This window comes from Carassius gibelio, chromosome B12 (genome assembly GCF_023724105.1).
Source record: "Carassius gibelio isolate Cgi1373 ecotype wild population from Czech Republic chromosome B12, carGib1.2-hapl.c, whole genome shotgun sequence".
Taxonomy (NCBI): domain Eukaryota; kingdom Metazoa; phylum Chordata; class Actinopteri; order Cypriniformes; family Cyprinidae; genus Carassius; species Carassius gibelio.
In genome coordinates, this window is record NC_068407.1 from 15606205 (window position 1) to 15622513 (window position 16309).

The following is a 16309-nucleotide window of genomic DNA, read 5'->3' on the forward strand; positions in this document are numbered from 1 at the left end:
GACATCAGTCTATGAGTTAACTGGTGATTTATTGAGCAAGAGAATCAGTGGTGTAGATTTTTTTGCAGAAATGACAGCATAAAGAGTGTCTGTCTCAAATATAAGCTGAAGAAATAAGGGTGTTACTGAATGCTGCAGTGAAGCCAACACACACTCTCTTTGGTTTGCCCCAAGTGCTGAGTTTGCATCAGACGAGGAAATGCATACCACAAGCTAATCTCAGCCGGTGGCATGCAGAGTATAAAAACTATAAGGAAAGTTTAAGAATTTTATTTCGACACCACAATTCTGAGTTCAGGCAAAACACCACTGATGTGGAAAAATCATTAGAGAGGGCGGGTAAGTTGTAGGCATGTGTTACCCCATTGAATGGGACTACTGAGCCAAAATTTTTAACTTATAGTTGCCAGATATAACATGACGAATGGATATAAGTTTGATCACTTTACACCACAGTTTTTCCATATTCCACTATGTTCTTCCCTCAACTCAGACAAGTAGATACGTATAGTACCTCTCCCGTCTCAGTGCGTGCACTCAATCACTGTAACGTGTAGCTAGCGTTTAGCTTAGCACCATTCATTCCTTAGGTTATGATATTACTGCGCTGAGGTCGAAGTGCTGCAAAGTGCTCTTTCGGCCATACATTATAGTCATGATTTTTATCCGCTTAGGAAATCGGCACTGTTTTTTTTTTGTGTCCCCATACTTACTCGTGCAATTACACATGTAACCGTCTTTAAATAGGGAAGGTTTGGTGACTTCTAAATTCACCCATGTTTGGATCCTAAGGAATGAATGGTGCTAAGCTAAATGCTAGCATGGTGGCACGGCGCGCTACATCAATTGAGTGCATGCACTGAGACGAGAGAGGTACGTATCAACTCGTCTAAGTTGAGGGAAGAACATAGTGTAATATGGAAAAACTGTGGCGTTTTCCTTTTTTTTTTGCCTTTATTGTGATAGGAAATTGTAGAGGACACAGGACATGATTGTGAAAGGTCCTCTAACTGGGATTCGAACTCGTGAAGTGTGTAACTCAACAACGCTATATGTCGGCACACTGTCCAAAATGCTGTCGTCACTGACCAAGTATAAAACTCTTAATACGCTTTTCTTAATGGTTAGTGATTTGAACAATAAGTCAAGTTTGGAATGTGACTCATCCCACATAAAACATAAAACAAACATAGAAGATGCCTCAAATCACTTTTTGGGGAGAGATCTAAATCATTGGATGGTTAAAGCTTTGTGGTTGATAAAACAAGAAATACATTTTTTTTTATTTGTTTTAATAAAAAATAAAATAGAATACAATAAATAATAATAAAAGAGTAATAGTTTCAAAGTGGTTATTTGGTACCCCTAATATAGCGTTATTTTTTAGTCAAAAGTTATGAGCGTGTAAGACATGCTCACAAGCATATAAGCATTATGTTATTTCACACTCGCAAAAATGAACTTTCAGCTGGCATAATAAAAGTACTCGTGCACAAATTCAAAAACCCTCGAGTCTACATGACTTTTGACAATTTGGGGGCGGAAACCAAGGAGGGCACTGACCCTCTTATGATTGGTCACTTTCACACAGGGACATCCTTGTACCTTGATTGACAGTTCTCATTACAGGAAGCACGGAGTTGGATTAAGTTACCACCGAAGAAGCATGGGAATGAATTAGAATGAGTTTTCTAACATACATAAAATGTCTCTGCACGTATAAATTGCTGTGCAGATCATAGTTAAATCAATTACCATAGATGAATATATTAGCGAACGATGAAGTTTTGTTAAGTAAGTTAACATTAACGTTACACATTTTCACATATACTTTTACATGTGAAAACAATTATGTTATGATTCAGTTAGCCTAACGTTAGTTGTCTAAGATGCAGTTTTTAAAGATTAAAAGTTTAAAAATGAGTGTCGGGCGATCAGCATCACAAGTGTTGGCTAAGGCGTTAGCTACAGAACGAATAGGCTAGCTAGTTACGTTACTTGTTGCTCAAAAATATGTAACGTTAATGTTAACTTACTTAACAAAACGTAGGCTTCATCGTTCGCAAATATATACATCGATGGTAATTGATTTAACTATGATCTGCGCAGCATTTTATACGTGCAGAGACATTTTATGTATATTAGAAAACTCATTCTAATTCATTCCCATTCTTCTTCGGTGGTAACTTAACCCAACTCCGTCCTTCCTGCAATGAGAGCTATCAATCAAGGCACAAGGATGTCCCTGTGTGAAAGTGACCAATCATAAGAGGATCAGTGCCCTCCTTGGTCTCCGCCCCTAAATTGTCAAAAGTCATGTAGACTCGAGGGAGCAGAAATCAGCTGAGCGAGCAGAAATCCACTGCGCGAGCAAAACAGCACTCCGCGAGCAGGATTCCACTGTACAAGCAGAGTTAACCTATGAGAATATGCCAGGCACTCGCTCACAGCTACCTGTACACCTCTCGGTTGTTAAATTTGTGCGCGAGTACTTTTATCATGTCAGCTGAAGGTTCATTTTTGCGCGTGTGAAATAACATAATGTGCTCGTGAGCATGTCTTACACGCTCATAACTTTTGACTAAAAAATAACGCCATGCACCTAGGCCTTAGCGTCCTGGTAGGCTCATATTTGCAACATATAAGATATATGCTTAAAAAATTCACTTACAATCAGGTCTAACCTAGTGCTCTGGAAATATGAAAACTCATGTGGCTACACTAATACTACAGTTGGTTAGAAATTGTCTCTCTGTTTAAGTCAATAGGATGTGACCTACTAATAGCACACAGACGACATTACATCACAACTGTCTCTTACATCACAACTGTCTCTAAGTCTATTTGCAAGCCTTCCTACTATAGCTGTACTGTAGTTCACATGAGGCTAATATGACATCTGTTTGAATTACGACAGTTTTCCCATTCATAAAAAGAACTGTTCCAGATTGCACCTGGAATATCTTATTTTCCACATGATTCATAACATTCTATCTGCAATACAAAACAATTTCAAAGACTTTTTTTTTGTTTTTGTCTGGTGGCCATGATATACTAATCCTTATATGACAAGCAATACATACTGTAGCAACATAACTGAATTTAACTAAAGAGCAAAATGGGATTAATTTCTAAATTTAGAAGAAACATTTTTGCCAGCATACTTGATCTCTGTTTCTTAACAAGACAACAGGACAAATTTGTAAGGATTATAATGTCATGTAAGCCTTTTACATAATTTACAAACATGCAAACTGCACTTTGCATGCCAACACTATCATCCAACATTAGTAAAACAAAGTATAACATGCTGGGACACCTGATGAAGAAACTTATGATGCCTGATGAAGAAACAAGGGGCAACCTTTTAACCCTTTTTTTTTTTTCCAAAACTCACTAAACATCTGATATGCTGCATGTTTAAGACTTTTGCACACCACTATACAGTGTCAAATTGCACTTTAGTATCTTTATTGCAGTTCTGTCTTTATAACACATTGCTTTTAATAAGCGCTTTCAAACACTGATCCAGGTAAATTGCCATAAAATTGCCAGACTTTTCTGGTAAATGTACCACATCTGTATCACATCAACAACTTCCTTCTTTTGATTGTTAAAATTCACACATCAACATCAAGATGTCATTAAACTCTGATGAAACTGTGATTATTAAAGAGCCATGATGCTGTACAGTAGTATCCAAAGATGTTCGCCTAGTGCACATTTACATGAGCTGCACCTTATGTACTATGTACTCAAATGTGTAGCGTATTAATTATTTAAGGTTATTTGTATCGTTTATAATCTGAGTCTGATAGCCCCTCCACCTTTACGATGTAATTAAAGCTGCGATAGTTGAGTGCATGAAGTGTCCAATGTTCCACACTTCGGGACGCAACTATAAAAACAATTAAAAAGCATTTGACAATTTTGACAATTAATGAAGACATATTTCACGTGGTTCCTTGCACAATACTATGTTATGACCTCAAAAAATATTTACCAAGGTGCTTGATTTGTAAACTAATAAATTGTAACTTTTGCATTACATAACCAGCTCCAGTATGTGACTTTTCTGACAAGGTAAATTTTCTCAGTTACAGTAAACTTGCTCAGTAGCGAACCTGGTACAGAGCTGAATTCGCAATGCTGAGTGCTCAGGAACATGACTTTAAGACTTAAAAATCTAGCTAAAAGCATGGTTGTGTCAGCAAATGCATTATCTCACATTTACATCCAGATTTAATACATCTACTTTGGTAAAACTGAACAAGCTTTCATCGCCACAAACTGGACATTTCACCTATAAAGTTGTGGAACTTGTAAGAAGAAATTTAATATAATTTCGGCACGTTATCCATTATGCCTGGGTGTTTACCATTAAACATTAATTTTTCAAGCAAGCTATAATTGCAGTTTACAATTAAATAAATGCTGTTTTATAAAAGAAGTCATAGAGCTTTCAGGAGAAGCAAAATTCAGTTTATGGCAGTACTATTTTATTTTCATGGTATTTGCAAACAATGATTGACTCTCGTAAAACTGATGAACTTGAAAGTAATTTCATGATCAAAATCAGATTTTATAGCAAATATACTTGAATCTGAGCTGCAATTTTGATAATATGTTTTATTTCTGACATTTTTGTCTTGGCTAAGCTCTGACTTTGATCAAGTATTTCTGACATTTTTTTTTTTGGCTGGTAAAATTTCTGAATAGCCAGTAAAAACATGCAACGGATGCAGCTGCTCCACTCTAACAAAGGAAAAAGTAATCATTTGTAGGGTGGGTGTCATTTGATGCAGAGTTATGTGTTATTTTGAAATTATATAAACATCTAACGGATGTGTACAGCTGCTTCATAATCAATAGAGAGTTGTGAGAGGAGTCTCTACAGATATCCCAAAGTCATTCTCATTAAACAAAATCAGCAGCCCTGTATCCAGAAAAAATTACTTCTATATATACTTCATATATTATATATTATGCACCCACACCCAAAGAAAAACAAATAGATAAAATAGAAAGTTAGTGTTTAAAAAAAAAGAAAAAAAGATTAATAGTAGAAAACAATTAAAAGGTATAAAAAGTAGAATTAAAATAGAATAGAAAGTGCTCGAGAGATGGAACAGATGTGTTTGTATTTCTTGAAGATGGCTAAGGACTTAGCTGCTCGGATTGATTTGGGCAGGTCATTCCACCAGGAAGTAACGAATTTAGGTAAATGGGTGAATTTAGGTAAATGGGTGCAGAGCCATTGCTGGTTTTGTAGGCAAACATTAATGCATTGAATTTAATGCAAGCAGCTAATGGTAGCCAGTGCAAATTGATGAAGAGAGGTGTGAAATGCATTATTTTCGGCTCATTAAAGATTAATCTTGCAGTGGCATTTTGGATTAATTGTAGAGGTTTGATAGAAGTGGCTGGAAGACCTGCCAAGAGAGCATTGCAATAGTCAAGCCTGGACAGAACTAGAGCTTGAACAAGGAGTTGTGTTGCATCTTCTGTAAGAAAGGGTCTGATCTTCCTAATGTTGTATGAAGCAAATCTGCATGATCAGGCAGTTTTAGCAATGTGGTCTGAGAAATTCAGCTTATCAACAATCACAAACTCCAAAGTTATGGTTGATGAGCCTAACTGGATGTGGAAATTTGTGATGGGTTTGTTGAAACCTCAAGCAGTTCTGTCTTAACCAGTTTGAGTTGAAGGTAATTGTCTTCCAACAAGAAATATCTGTTAGACATGCTGAGATGCAAGCAGCTATCGTTGGATCATCAGGATGGAATGATGAATAGATTTGAGTGTAATCAGCATAGCAGTGATAAGAAAAGCCATGTTTCTGAAAGACAGTACGTAGTGATGCGATGTAGACAGAGAAAAGAAGTGATCCAAGAACTGAGCCCTGAGGCACCCCAGTAGCTAGATGTTGCAACTTGGACACCTCATCTCAAGATACCTTGAAGGACCTATCTGAGAAGTACTGTAAGACTCAATCCACTGGCGTGCGGTTCCTGAGATGCAATTTTTCAATAGGGTTGACAGGAGAATCTGGTGGTTCACCATATCAAAAGCAGCAGACAGATCCAGAAAAATAAGTATAGAAGATAGAAGCCGCTCTTGCTAGTCTTAGGACTTCAACAACTGAAAGCAAGGCAGTCTCGGTCGAATGTCCACTTCTGAAGCCAGATTGGTTGATGTCCTGGAGGTTTTTCTGTGTGAGAAAGGAACAGATTTGATAGATCAATATACCTGATGGGTCAAAAGTTCATAATAATTAAGACTTTTTTGCTTTGCTTTTGAAATAAGTCTCTTATGCTCATCTAGGCTGCATATTTTATCAAAAATAAATAAATAATGTAAAACCAGTACTATTATTGTAATGTAATTACAAGAGCTGTTTTCTATTTTAATATATTTTCAAATGTAATTTATTTCTGTTTCTTATTCTGATTCAGTCTTCAGTGACACATAATACTTCACAAAACATTCTAATAAGCTTAATTGTGTGATTGGTTCTTTTTCATTTGTAATAATACTTTATAATTTTACTGTTATATTCTGTATTTTTTATAAATAAATGCAGCCTTGGAGAGCATAAGAAACTTCTGACCAGTAGTAGATCAGTGTTCCCGTCGTATTTCAAATCAACAGGTGCCTTTCAACTTGTGTAATATCTAGAATTCAGTTTCCCACTTTTACTGTAAGTGCTGAGAAGAAATTATGAAATTTCCAACTCACACATCAGACATCCCATAACAGCATCAAATACATAACAATTATGAACCAGTATTGCAAGGCATCGTATGCACACTTCTGACTTGAGCATAATTAGTGAAAAACGTTTTCAGATTCTAAGGTTATACATGTACATCAGTTTACCCAACTAGGGGCTCACTCGGTTTCTGAACAGAGCAAATCTGTCAAAAACAACAACAACAACAACAAAAACACTGCAATGTGGCTATTAATTAAATTTTGTGAAAGCTGTGACATTTTATTTTCAGTTTGTTAAAATTTCACTTGCATGGAGCAGATGTCAATGTGGCCATTTCCTGACCCTTCCACGTGTCCCTGGAGTCTATAGAATCATTATTTGTACTTTTCACATAAAACATGACTTGTATGTGGGTTGCACAAATGTGTTAGATTTTCAGCCAGCTATGACATAACAAATGAAATGTTCTCTCGTTTAAACGTGCTAAACCCTCTACAGATGTGCAGCCATATTATGAGGGAGGAAAAACAATTCCATTATCAAGATTCCAGAGTCATGATGAGATATGCCAGAGGGAATGGCAATCAGTTATATAAGCCTATAAATATGTTTTTACCAGCCTGTTTAGTAAAATGTAATTCATTTTCACAACCAATTTTCAGTTAAGAAACTTAGGATTTTTTCCCTCTCCCAGAGGTTGTCAAGCGACATTAAAAAAAGACATTTCCCATGAATTTAGCATCTGATATTATTTATTATAGCAAAAAAACAAAAACAAAAAAACAGCGGGGTACAGATGATTTGTTAGTTCCACACTCGTATTGTAGGTGGTATTTGGTTTGGCAATTGTGCAATTAGGCTTTACCCATCTGTGTTGCATTATGGTAATTGCTCTTTTTTACAACCCAAATAGTCAAGCATTCACTATTGCAGCAAACCTCCCAGAAAAAAGAAAAGAAAAAAAAAGGCCATAAAAGTTTTGGTGTTGTGGGTCAAGGTGCTGTTTATCACTTGGGATTTCAAACAGTGGATACACAGAGCTGTACACATACCCTTAGGGAAGAACTAACAGCATCCTACCTAACATGGACAAGGGGGCAGTGCAGATGTGCTTGCTTGCAGATGTTGTGAAAGAAGGGTTATACAAGGTAAAAAAAAAAAAAAAAAAGTAGTGTTACATGTGCAAAGTTATAAAAGGTTTTGACTCGGATCCAAGTTTTATAAGCACTTTCTGCCTAAGGATGTATCATTTTCTAGACAAGTTGACCCCTGTTTCTCAAAAACTCACATTCATCTGTTTTTATAAGCAAGATTATGTCTGCTGGTGAATAATTCTAATGAAAAAATAGCTGCTTTTTCCTGTTTGAGCAATCATGGAATTCTGTGGTCAGATATTTTTGTATAATGACACTAAAAACTTGCACTTGTCTCCTTGCAAGACATTCCTGCAGTAGCTGTGCTAGTTTCATGTTTTCCAGTAGCACACCGATTTCTCATTTTGATTAAATAATAAAGCAATTTCCATTCAAATCAATATTTCATGTACATTTTGGGTAAAATATCCTGTTAAATTATGGTAAAAAATAAAAATAAAATACCTCTGACCCAATCCCTAATCCAGTTCTGGAATAAATAATGATATACAATTAGAATTAGCTGCACTCTATAATTTGGTTTAAATTTTATACAGTTTATTTCCTGTACCATATTGGTTTACTTTTTCTCTTTGTTTGCCATGTGTTCTCCAGGCCAGGAGGATAATCCAGATAGCCTCCGGCACAGATATAACTTCATTGCTGATGTGGTGGAGAAGATCGCTCCAGCTGTGGTTCATATTGAGCTGTTCCGCAAGTATGTATCCTGGATCAAACACTCCATTAATCAGTAATCTCATGTCTCAGAGAGGACATCTTTATCAGTGGAAACTTTCCATTGCACAAAAAGTTCTTTCAAGGTTTTTTTAGATTATTAAAATGTTCTCTACACAAGGAAATGAACTGGTTCTTTAAAAGGTTCTTTGAGGAGCCGAAGATGGATCTTCTATGACAGCTCTGCATAAACACCATTTTAGAACATTTATTTTTTTAGGTGAACTTGATCAATTAAAATTTTGTCATCATTCTCTTTCGCAGCTGTCTTTAAGAGTCAGCAAAAACAGATATTCCGTCTGGTTTTGTCTTTTATTAGTCCTCTAGCATCAATATAAGTAAAAAGACTTCTTTCATGTATGCAAGATTGCGGGCCCTATTTTAACGATCTGAACGCAAAGTGCAAAGCGCACGGTGCAGGTGCACTCAGGGCGTGTCCAAATCCACTTTTGCTATATTAATGACGGAAAAACGGTTAACGCACCCCGGTGCATGGTCTAAATGGGTTGTCCCTATTCTCTTAATGAGTAATTGGTGTTTTTTGGGCATATAAGAGCCAGTTGCGCTCATGCCATGACAGATTTGCTATTTACACAACAGAATTTGGCAAGCGCAAATACAGAACGCGTCTCCGAGATGAAACGGAGCTGTTCGTGTGCGAGCAAATAGCCTAATTCTGATACAGTACATGCAATGTAAATATACATATATAAATTTATTTACAAAAAATTATTATGTATCGCAATCCTTTAATTTGTTAATATTTGGCATGTCTGTGTGCTGCCCTGTGTTTATTAAGCAGCATTTACGCGCATTGTGGACCCGCCTATACTAACATGCTCTTTAAACAACAAAGAAAAAACATTGCGCCAGACTTTAAACCAGGTTTGAGTTGGTCTATGGCGGAGTCTATTTTCAGCTTCTTAAAATAGCATTGTGCTAGCAATGTGCCTGAACACACCTCTTTTTTAGACCAGCACACCCATGGGCGCACAAATGGGCACAAATGCATTTGCTAAATTAACGACGTGGCCCTGGATGGGAAAATGCGAACAGCGCTGGACTGAAACTAGCAAACACACTTGCGCTGCGCCTTGCGTCACATTGCGCCGGGTGTATTATAGGGCCCTGCATCTAAATTGGCCCTAAAACATCATTCTTATCAGCTAATCATTTATCTCTGATTTTTGGAGAGGTTGATTAATTGACAAGGATGTTGTTCCAGGAACATGCTAATTATGGATAAATCATGTTGTTTGTGTTTAAGGGTCAATCGCTTCGTAAAAATGATTTGTATGGCATCCTCATTATATTATAACATTGTTATAAAGTAGGGTTTGATGTTTTTTTCCCCCACTTGAATATAGATTAAATATCTATCACAATATCTTCATCGTTGCATAAGACACAGTTTGTGGAATGTAGAAAACAGCCAACCTCGATTTTAGGCTGAAACTGAGCACTGCAGTAAAAACAATCTGGAGAACAACCGTCATGTTTTCCACAAATCACTTGTCAGAGGAAGTTCCTCCTTGGTCTCAAATCTAGCTGGAAAATATAGTCAAATCAAGAATGTTGAGCAACCATCATTCTTTGCCATTCCTCTGTGGAAAGTTGTCTTACGGTATTATGAGGAGGTTGCTCCTCAAGAGTAATCTTCAAGAAGTTCTTCATTCCTCTTTCTTAGAATGATGTTCTCCAAGCGGGAAGTGGCGGTGGCCAGCGGCTCTGGTTTCGTGGTATCTGAAGATGGCCTGATTGTAACCAATGCTCACGTGGTAGCCAACAAACACAGGGTGAAGGTGGAGCTTAAGTCTGGTGCCACCTATGAAGCCAAAATCAAAGACGTAGATGAGAAAGCAGACATCGCTCTCATCAAGATAGACGTTCCGGTAAGTACCTGTTCACATAGTATGTCACACTCAGGTCTTTTGGATACCACATATAAACTAAGACTCAGTTTGTTCCAAAATCTAGTGAGAACCCTGCATAGCTAAGAATTTAGGGCATCATACTGTACCTTCTTTTATCAAAATTTTAGGAGAGCTTTAGATGCATCCTTTAAGAGAAGGGGTGAAAGGGCCTTTGCTTTAGCTGGAACAACCTACCACTTAATATCAGACCTGCTCCTACATAAGCCATTTTTAAAAGTCACTTAAACATCCACTTCTTCTCTACACTCCTTTGCGAGTATAGAAGTTTGAGTTTTATTGCTTTTATGGTTTTGTGTTTTTGTTTTATGATGTGATTTTTTTCCCTTACCAAAATGTTTTATTAATGTCTGTATAGCACTTTGGTGCAACTCCTTGTTTTTTGAATAGTGCTTTAGAAATAAATGAAATGAAATGATCCTTCGTGGAGTAACCACACTCTTAATAGCAACAAGCTCAGTGGAAAAATAGATAATTAATGAATCAAGAAAAATGTAAATAATATTTAATACCAAAAATGTAGCTAAAAATAGTTCAATCTATTACAAACAATTGACAGTTTTACCCATTTTTTTTATGTGCTATGAATTTAATGCTTATAAGAGTATCACATATTTAGCTTAGCAGCAAGCTAATACCAAACTCCATTGAAATTCATTACTGTGCACTTTGTGAGGAGACTGTTTACATATTTATGATGTATTTACTTATTTATTTTTTTATTATTATTATTTGGGTGAATTCTGAATAGCTGATGTACCTTAAGTTTTTAACTATACTTTCGTCAAAAAGATTAAATAAGAATGTCCATCAGGTGTTTCACGCTTTTAAAATGTTTTTTGTTTAATTCATGAAAGTACTGTTAATCAAATCGTTATATATTCATCCATAATTGTACAATACTGACATATTTTGATAGTAGTGACTTTGGTAGTTGTGTTGTAAAAAATATAAAAAAATCATTTATTTTCAAATTTACAGTTAATACTGATGCTGCATCTATTGCGTCTGCCATGTTTTTTCACTGACATGCCCTCAATTTGGAAACTCTGGGCTCAAACAAAGTTTGGGGTTTCCCACTTGCAATCACAACTTTGTGTTTCCGTTCATGTGCATTCAACTCAATGCACATATTTTTGTGACATATTAGATAAGCACTCAAGTGATTTTCCTTTTTCAGGAGCTTTCATTTTCAAGAGATTGATAACATGACTAGTCTTGTTGAATTAGAATCTGAGATTGTTTCCATGACGTAAGATCTTCAGCAATGAATTGCAAACAAAATTCATGCCTGACCCAAGAAGTTGCCCCATCATCAGAGTAATCTCATGCCATTTTCCCAACAGAGTAAGCATAGAAGCAGGCAGAAATATGTTTTTTTTTTTTTTTTTTTTGGCTCTGAGGATAATGACCCTGCTTTAAATAAGGCACTTCTGTATCGGGAAGGGAGACAGATCCAGATAAGTCATGTTGAATTGCTCTACTAAACAAGCCTGCCTCCACACCCAGACAGGGTAAAAAAAAAAAAAAAAAAAAAAAAAAAATTAAATAAAAACACATGAAGAGACCATTTTTGACAAGGGTTTGATTAGAGTTGCTCATATAACTCTGACAGCACATTAAACAAATTACACTCAGTGGAAAATTTGATTTTGCACAAAAAAGTTACACATACTGTTAAAGTATGGATGTTTCCAGTGATTTCATAATTTGTTTTAATTACACATATAATGAGTTCCAGGTTTCATAATTATAAAGTAATAAATCATAATAAATCATAAAGATAATTTATAGTTATGCCTTCAAAAATTTAGCATTTCATGTGAAGACACCAAATATTGTGTTGTATATCATGTTGTAATGCATTATAATGCAATATAATGATAATGCTTTATAATGGATTATAGGTTTAACCTTGCATAGGTAAGTATGATAAAGTACAATAAATGTGTTAAAAATATATATATTTTTAAATATTTATGAAAATCATTACAATTTAATTATAAGTCCTGAACAGTATCTTTTTTTTCTTTTAAATAAGGTGCAAAAGTTTAAATTCTATGCAACAGAGTGACTATATTTACAATATACCACAGTCTCAAGTGCCTTCATGCTTTTATAAAGTGGTTTTTACATAAAAATATTACAGATGCAAATTTTTCATCCTTCAAATAGAACATATACAGTAACAGTTTCCTTTCTGCATGAAAGGAGTGCTGCATGGAGACTTACACAGTAGATGGTTTCATGTTGTACAGTTGATGTAAATATGTCAAGTATTTTAGAACAGCTCGAATGCTGTACTGACCAATCAGCATCCTAGACCAATTTCATAATCTACAGTATATACAAGCTTTATCTAAAATATTCGCAAGTATGTTAAAATTGTCATGGGTACATAATATCTTCAGATAATAGTATAGTGGTTAAAAAATGTCCAAATGCAGGGAAGAAATTACTTTAAAATAAATGAAACAAAAAGGCCAACATGGTAAAAACAAAACACCGGTAACAAGAGTGGATGCAGCAGACATGAAGACACGATACCAGCAACCACAGCATACACAAACAACGAATAATACAGCCAGACAGGGTGGTGTGTGAGAAGAGAATATATAGTCCATGACAATGAGCAACAGCTGTGTGTGATTGAGAGACAGGTGTGCGGAGTGAAGGTAATGAGTCCGGGAGGGGTGGGGGGTGGAGTGCCAGGCCCGTGTAGTGGAAGAGTGCCTGGAGAACGAGGTTATAAAGGTTCGCCCCAGGGGCAACGAGAGCGGATGCCGCCGCCTCGGGGGAACTGTGAGCACCCCCCCCCCGCCTCTGGAAAACTGAGAACGGATGCCGCCGCCCGAGAGGGTAGTGAGTGGATGCCGCCGCCTCTGGAGCTTTCGGAGCGGCCACCGGCACCTCGTGGGTATGGTGAGCAGCCCCCGGTGCCTCGTGGGAATGGTGAGCGGCTACCGGTGCCTCGTGGAAATGGTGAGCGGACACCGCCGCCTCGTGGGAATGGTGAGCGGACACCGCCGCCTCGTGGGAATCCTAAGCGGACACCGGCGTCCTCGTGGGAATCCTGAGCGGACACCGCCGCGTCGTGGGAATCCTGAGCGGAGACCGCCGCGTCGTGGGAATTCTGAGCGGACACCGGCGTCCTCGTGGGAATCCTGAGCGGACACAGCATCATCGTGGGAATTCAGAGCGGACACCGCCGCCTCGTGGGAATCCTGAGCGGACACCGCCGCCTCGGGGGCATCGTGAGTGGACACCGCCACCTCGGGGGCATTGTGAGCAGACACCGCTGCCTCGTGGGAATCCTGACCGGACGCTGCCGCCTCGTGGGAATTCTGACCGGACACCGCCGCCTTGTGGGAATCCTGAGCAGACACCGCCACCTTGTGGGAATCCTGAGCGGACACAGCCGCCTCGTGGGCATCGTGAGCAGACACCGCCACCTCGAGGGGTATCCTGATAAAACACCGCTGCCTCGGGGAAATCCTGAGTGGACACCGCATCCTCGTGGGATTCAGAGCAGACACCGCCACCTCGTGGGAATCCTGAGCAGAGACCACCGCCTCGTGGGAATCCTGAGCGGACACCGGCGTCCTCGTGGGAATCCCGAGCAGACACCGCCACCTCGTGGGAATCCTGAGCGGACACCACCGCCTCGGGGGCATCGTGAGCAGACACCGCCGCCTCGGGAGCATCGTGAGTGGACACCGCCGCCTCGGGGGCATTGTGAGCGGACACCGCCGCCTCGTGGGAATCCTGACCGGACACCGCCGCCTCAGAGGGAACATCAGCAGGCTCCACCACTTTGTGAGTCCTGCGAGCCGACAATGCTGCTCGCACCGACATCAGCGGTGAATCCCGCATGCAGCGCATCAGCCCGTGACACTCCAGGAACAGGTGTGAGGCACTGGGTGCATCCGACAAGGCCTCTGCTGACTCCTGGACTGTCGCCTCGGGAGAACCTTGAGCAGGCTATGCAGCTTACTCCACCCTGACGGCTGAGCCCACAAAGTCCCAAGCATAATCCTCGATGCTTCGCTCTCCCTGGCGGACATCGAGGAATCTCCCTGCTGGACCCATATTTGCTGACTGTATTCTGTCAGGGCGCGGTGGGACGCACAGGAAGAAACAGGGTCTGGGTCCAAATGCAGGGAAGAAATTACTTTAATATAAATGAAACAAAAAGGCCAACATGGCAAAAACAAAATAGAAACAAAACACTGTTAACAAGAGTGGATGCAGCAGACATGAAGACACGAAACCAGCAACCACAGCATACATAAACAACTAATAATACAGCCAGACAGAGTGGTGTGTGAGAAGAGAATATATAGTCCATGACAATGAGCAACAGCTGTGTGTGATTGATAGACAGGTGTGTGGAGTGAAGGTAATGAGTCCGGGAGCAAGGGAGAAAAACAGGTGGAGCAACTAAACAGTAATGAGGTGACAAGGTGGGCTGGGTCAGAAAAGGACAGGAGAGAGCACATGGCACCAAACAAACACAACACTCACAGAAGACAGTGACAGAAATACAGAAGACTGTGACAATGTAGTTATATAATTCAGATTTATTTACCTAATATATAGGCAGCACTGACCCAGAAATCGTATGATCTTAAGTGGTGCAGGACTTACTTAACAATAGGAATGGCAATACTGTTTGTTGGGGTTTGGTACCAGTTACAGGCTTTTGTGTTGGCAGACAGCAGTGCCACGTCTCTGTAATTCTTCTCCGGACTCCTATGCATAGCTCCCCCTTCCAATCTGGCTCAGGTTCGGCTTAGTCACTGCCGTTCTGTGAATAATTTATATTGGGTAACTGTCTCATATTCTTTTCAGCTTGAGTTTCATGCCAGACTTCGTTTGATTGTTTCTGTCACCACTGAGATTTCGATGTCAGAATACCTCTTTCTATTTAAAATGATATGACATGACAGACATGGGAAATGTTCATGCTGTTTCTAAATATTCTGCAGGGTTGTTACAGCAACCCTCTTGTTTGCCTGGTTATTTTTGGACGGAAGTCATTTTCAAACTCATTACGGATTATTTACGATGTCAAAAGGCTCTCAATGTATCCCCTCTCTAGAAAACCAAAGGGGCTGGGTTCACCCGCTGGGCCAGTACGGCAACACCAGTGGCACTGCCCTAAGGGAGGCCCTGTCTGCACTATTGGGAGATGAGAGGATCTGTATTAATTCCCACTGGAAAAAGCATAACAACTAATTTGGATAACAAGACACCTCAGCCAATCATACAGTGGCCTCTAGTCTCCTTCCTTACATACCGCCAATACATATCTATGGCCACAGCATTAGTATTAGCCGTTATGCTTTTTTTGCCTAAATGTTGCAGGCTTGCCTTCCAGTGGCTTAGGCTTACACCTGTTTTTTCTCAGGTTTGCTCACTGTGCTTTTCGATCTAATCTGATTCTTGTTTTATTTTTTCGCACTAAATTAGCCAATTCCTTAAACCAGAGAGAACATTGCAGCCTAAATCAACATCATTTCACATCCCCAAAACAGCTTGAGGAACTTGTTGACCTTGTTTTAGACAGCTTGTTGGATGTAGTGCACTTAGGCCTGTGTCTTGCATCTCCATTTAAGCACCCAACAAAATGTTCATTTTAGCGCTAATGTTACAGTAGTCATTCAGGCTGCATGCATAAGCATTGAGTCACTGTGTAGCAGTGCCACAGAACAGATCTAGAAGTATAGTTTATGTGCACTTATTTTTGCTGTGCATAGCACATTGAATTCAGCAGAAAATAGACAAAAAAATGC

At 39.0% G+C, this 16309-nt stretch overlaps 1 protein-coding gene across 2 annotated transcripts in view; it reads left to right on the forward strand.

Moving 5' to 3' along the window:
- Positions 1-16309, forward strand: part of LOC127968890 (serine protease HTRA1B) — a 433724-nt gene that overhangs the window by 400193 nt on the left and 17222 nt on the right. For both annotated transcript variants that reach the window (XM_052570287.1, XM_052570286.1), the window contains 2 exons: positions 8464-8566; positions 10271-10475. In XM_052570287.1, coding sequence (XP_052426247.1) covers positions 8464-8566; positions 10271-10475 — 308 coding nt within the window. The remainder of the gene's footprint in view (positions 1-8463; positions 8567-10270; positions 10476-16309) is intronic.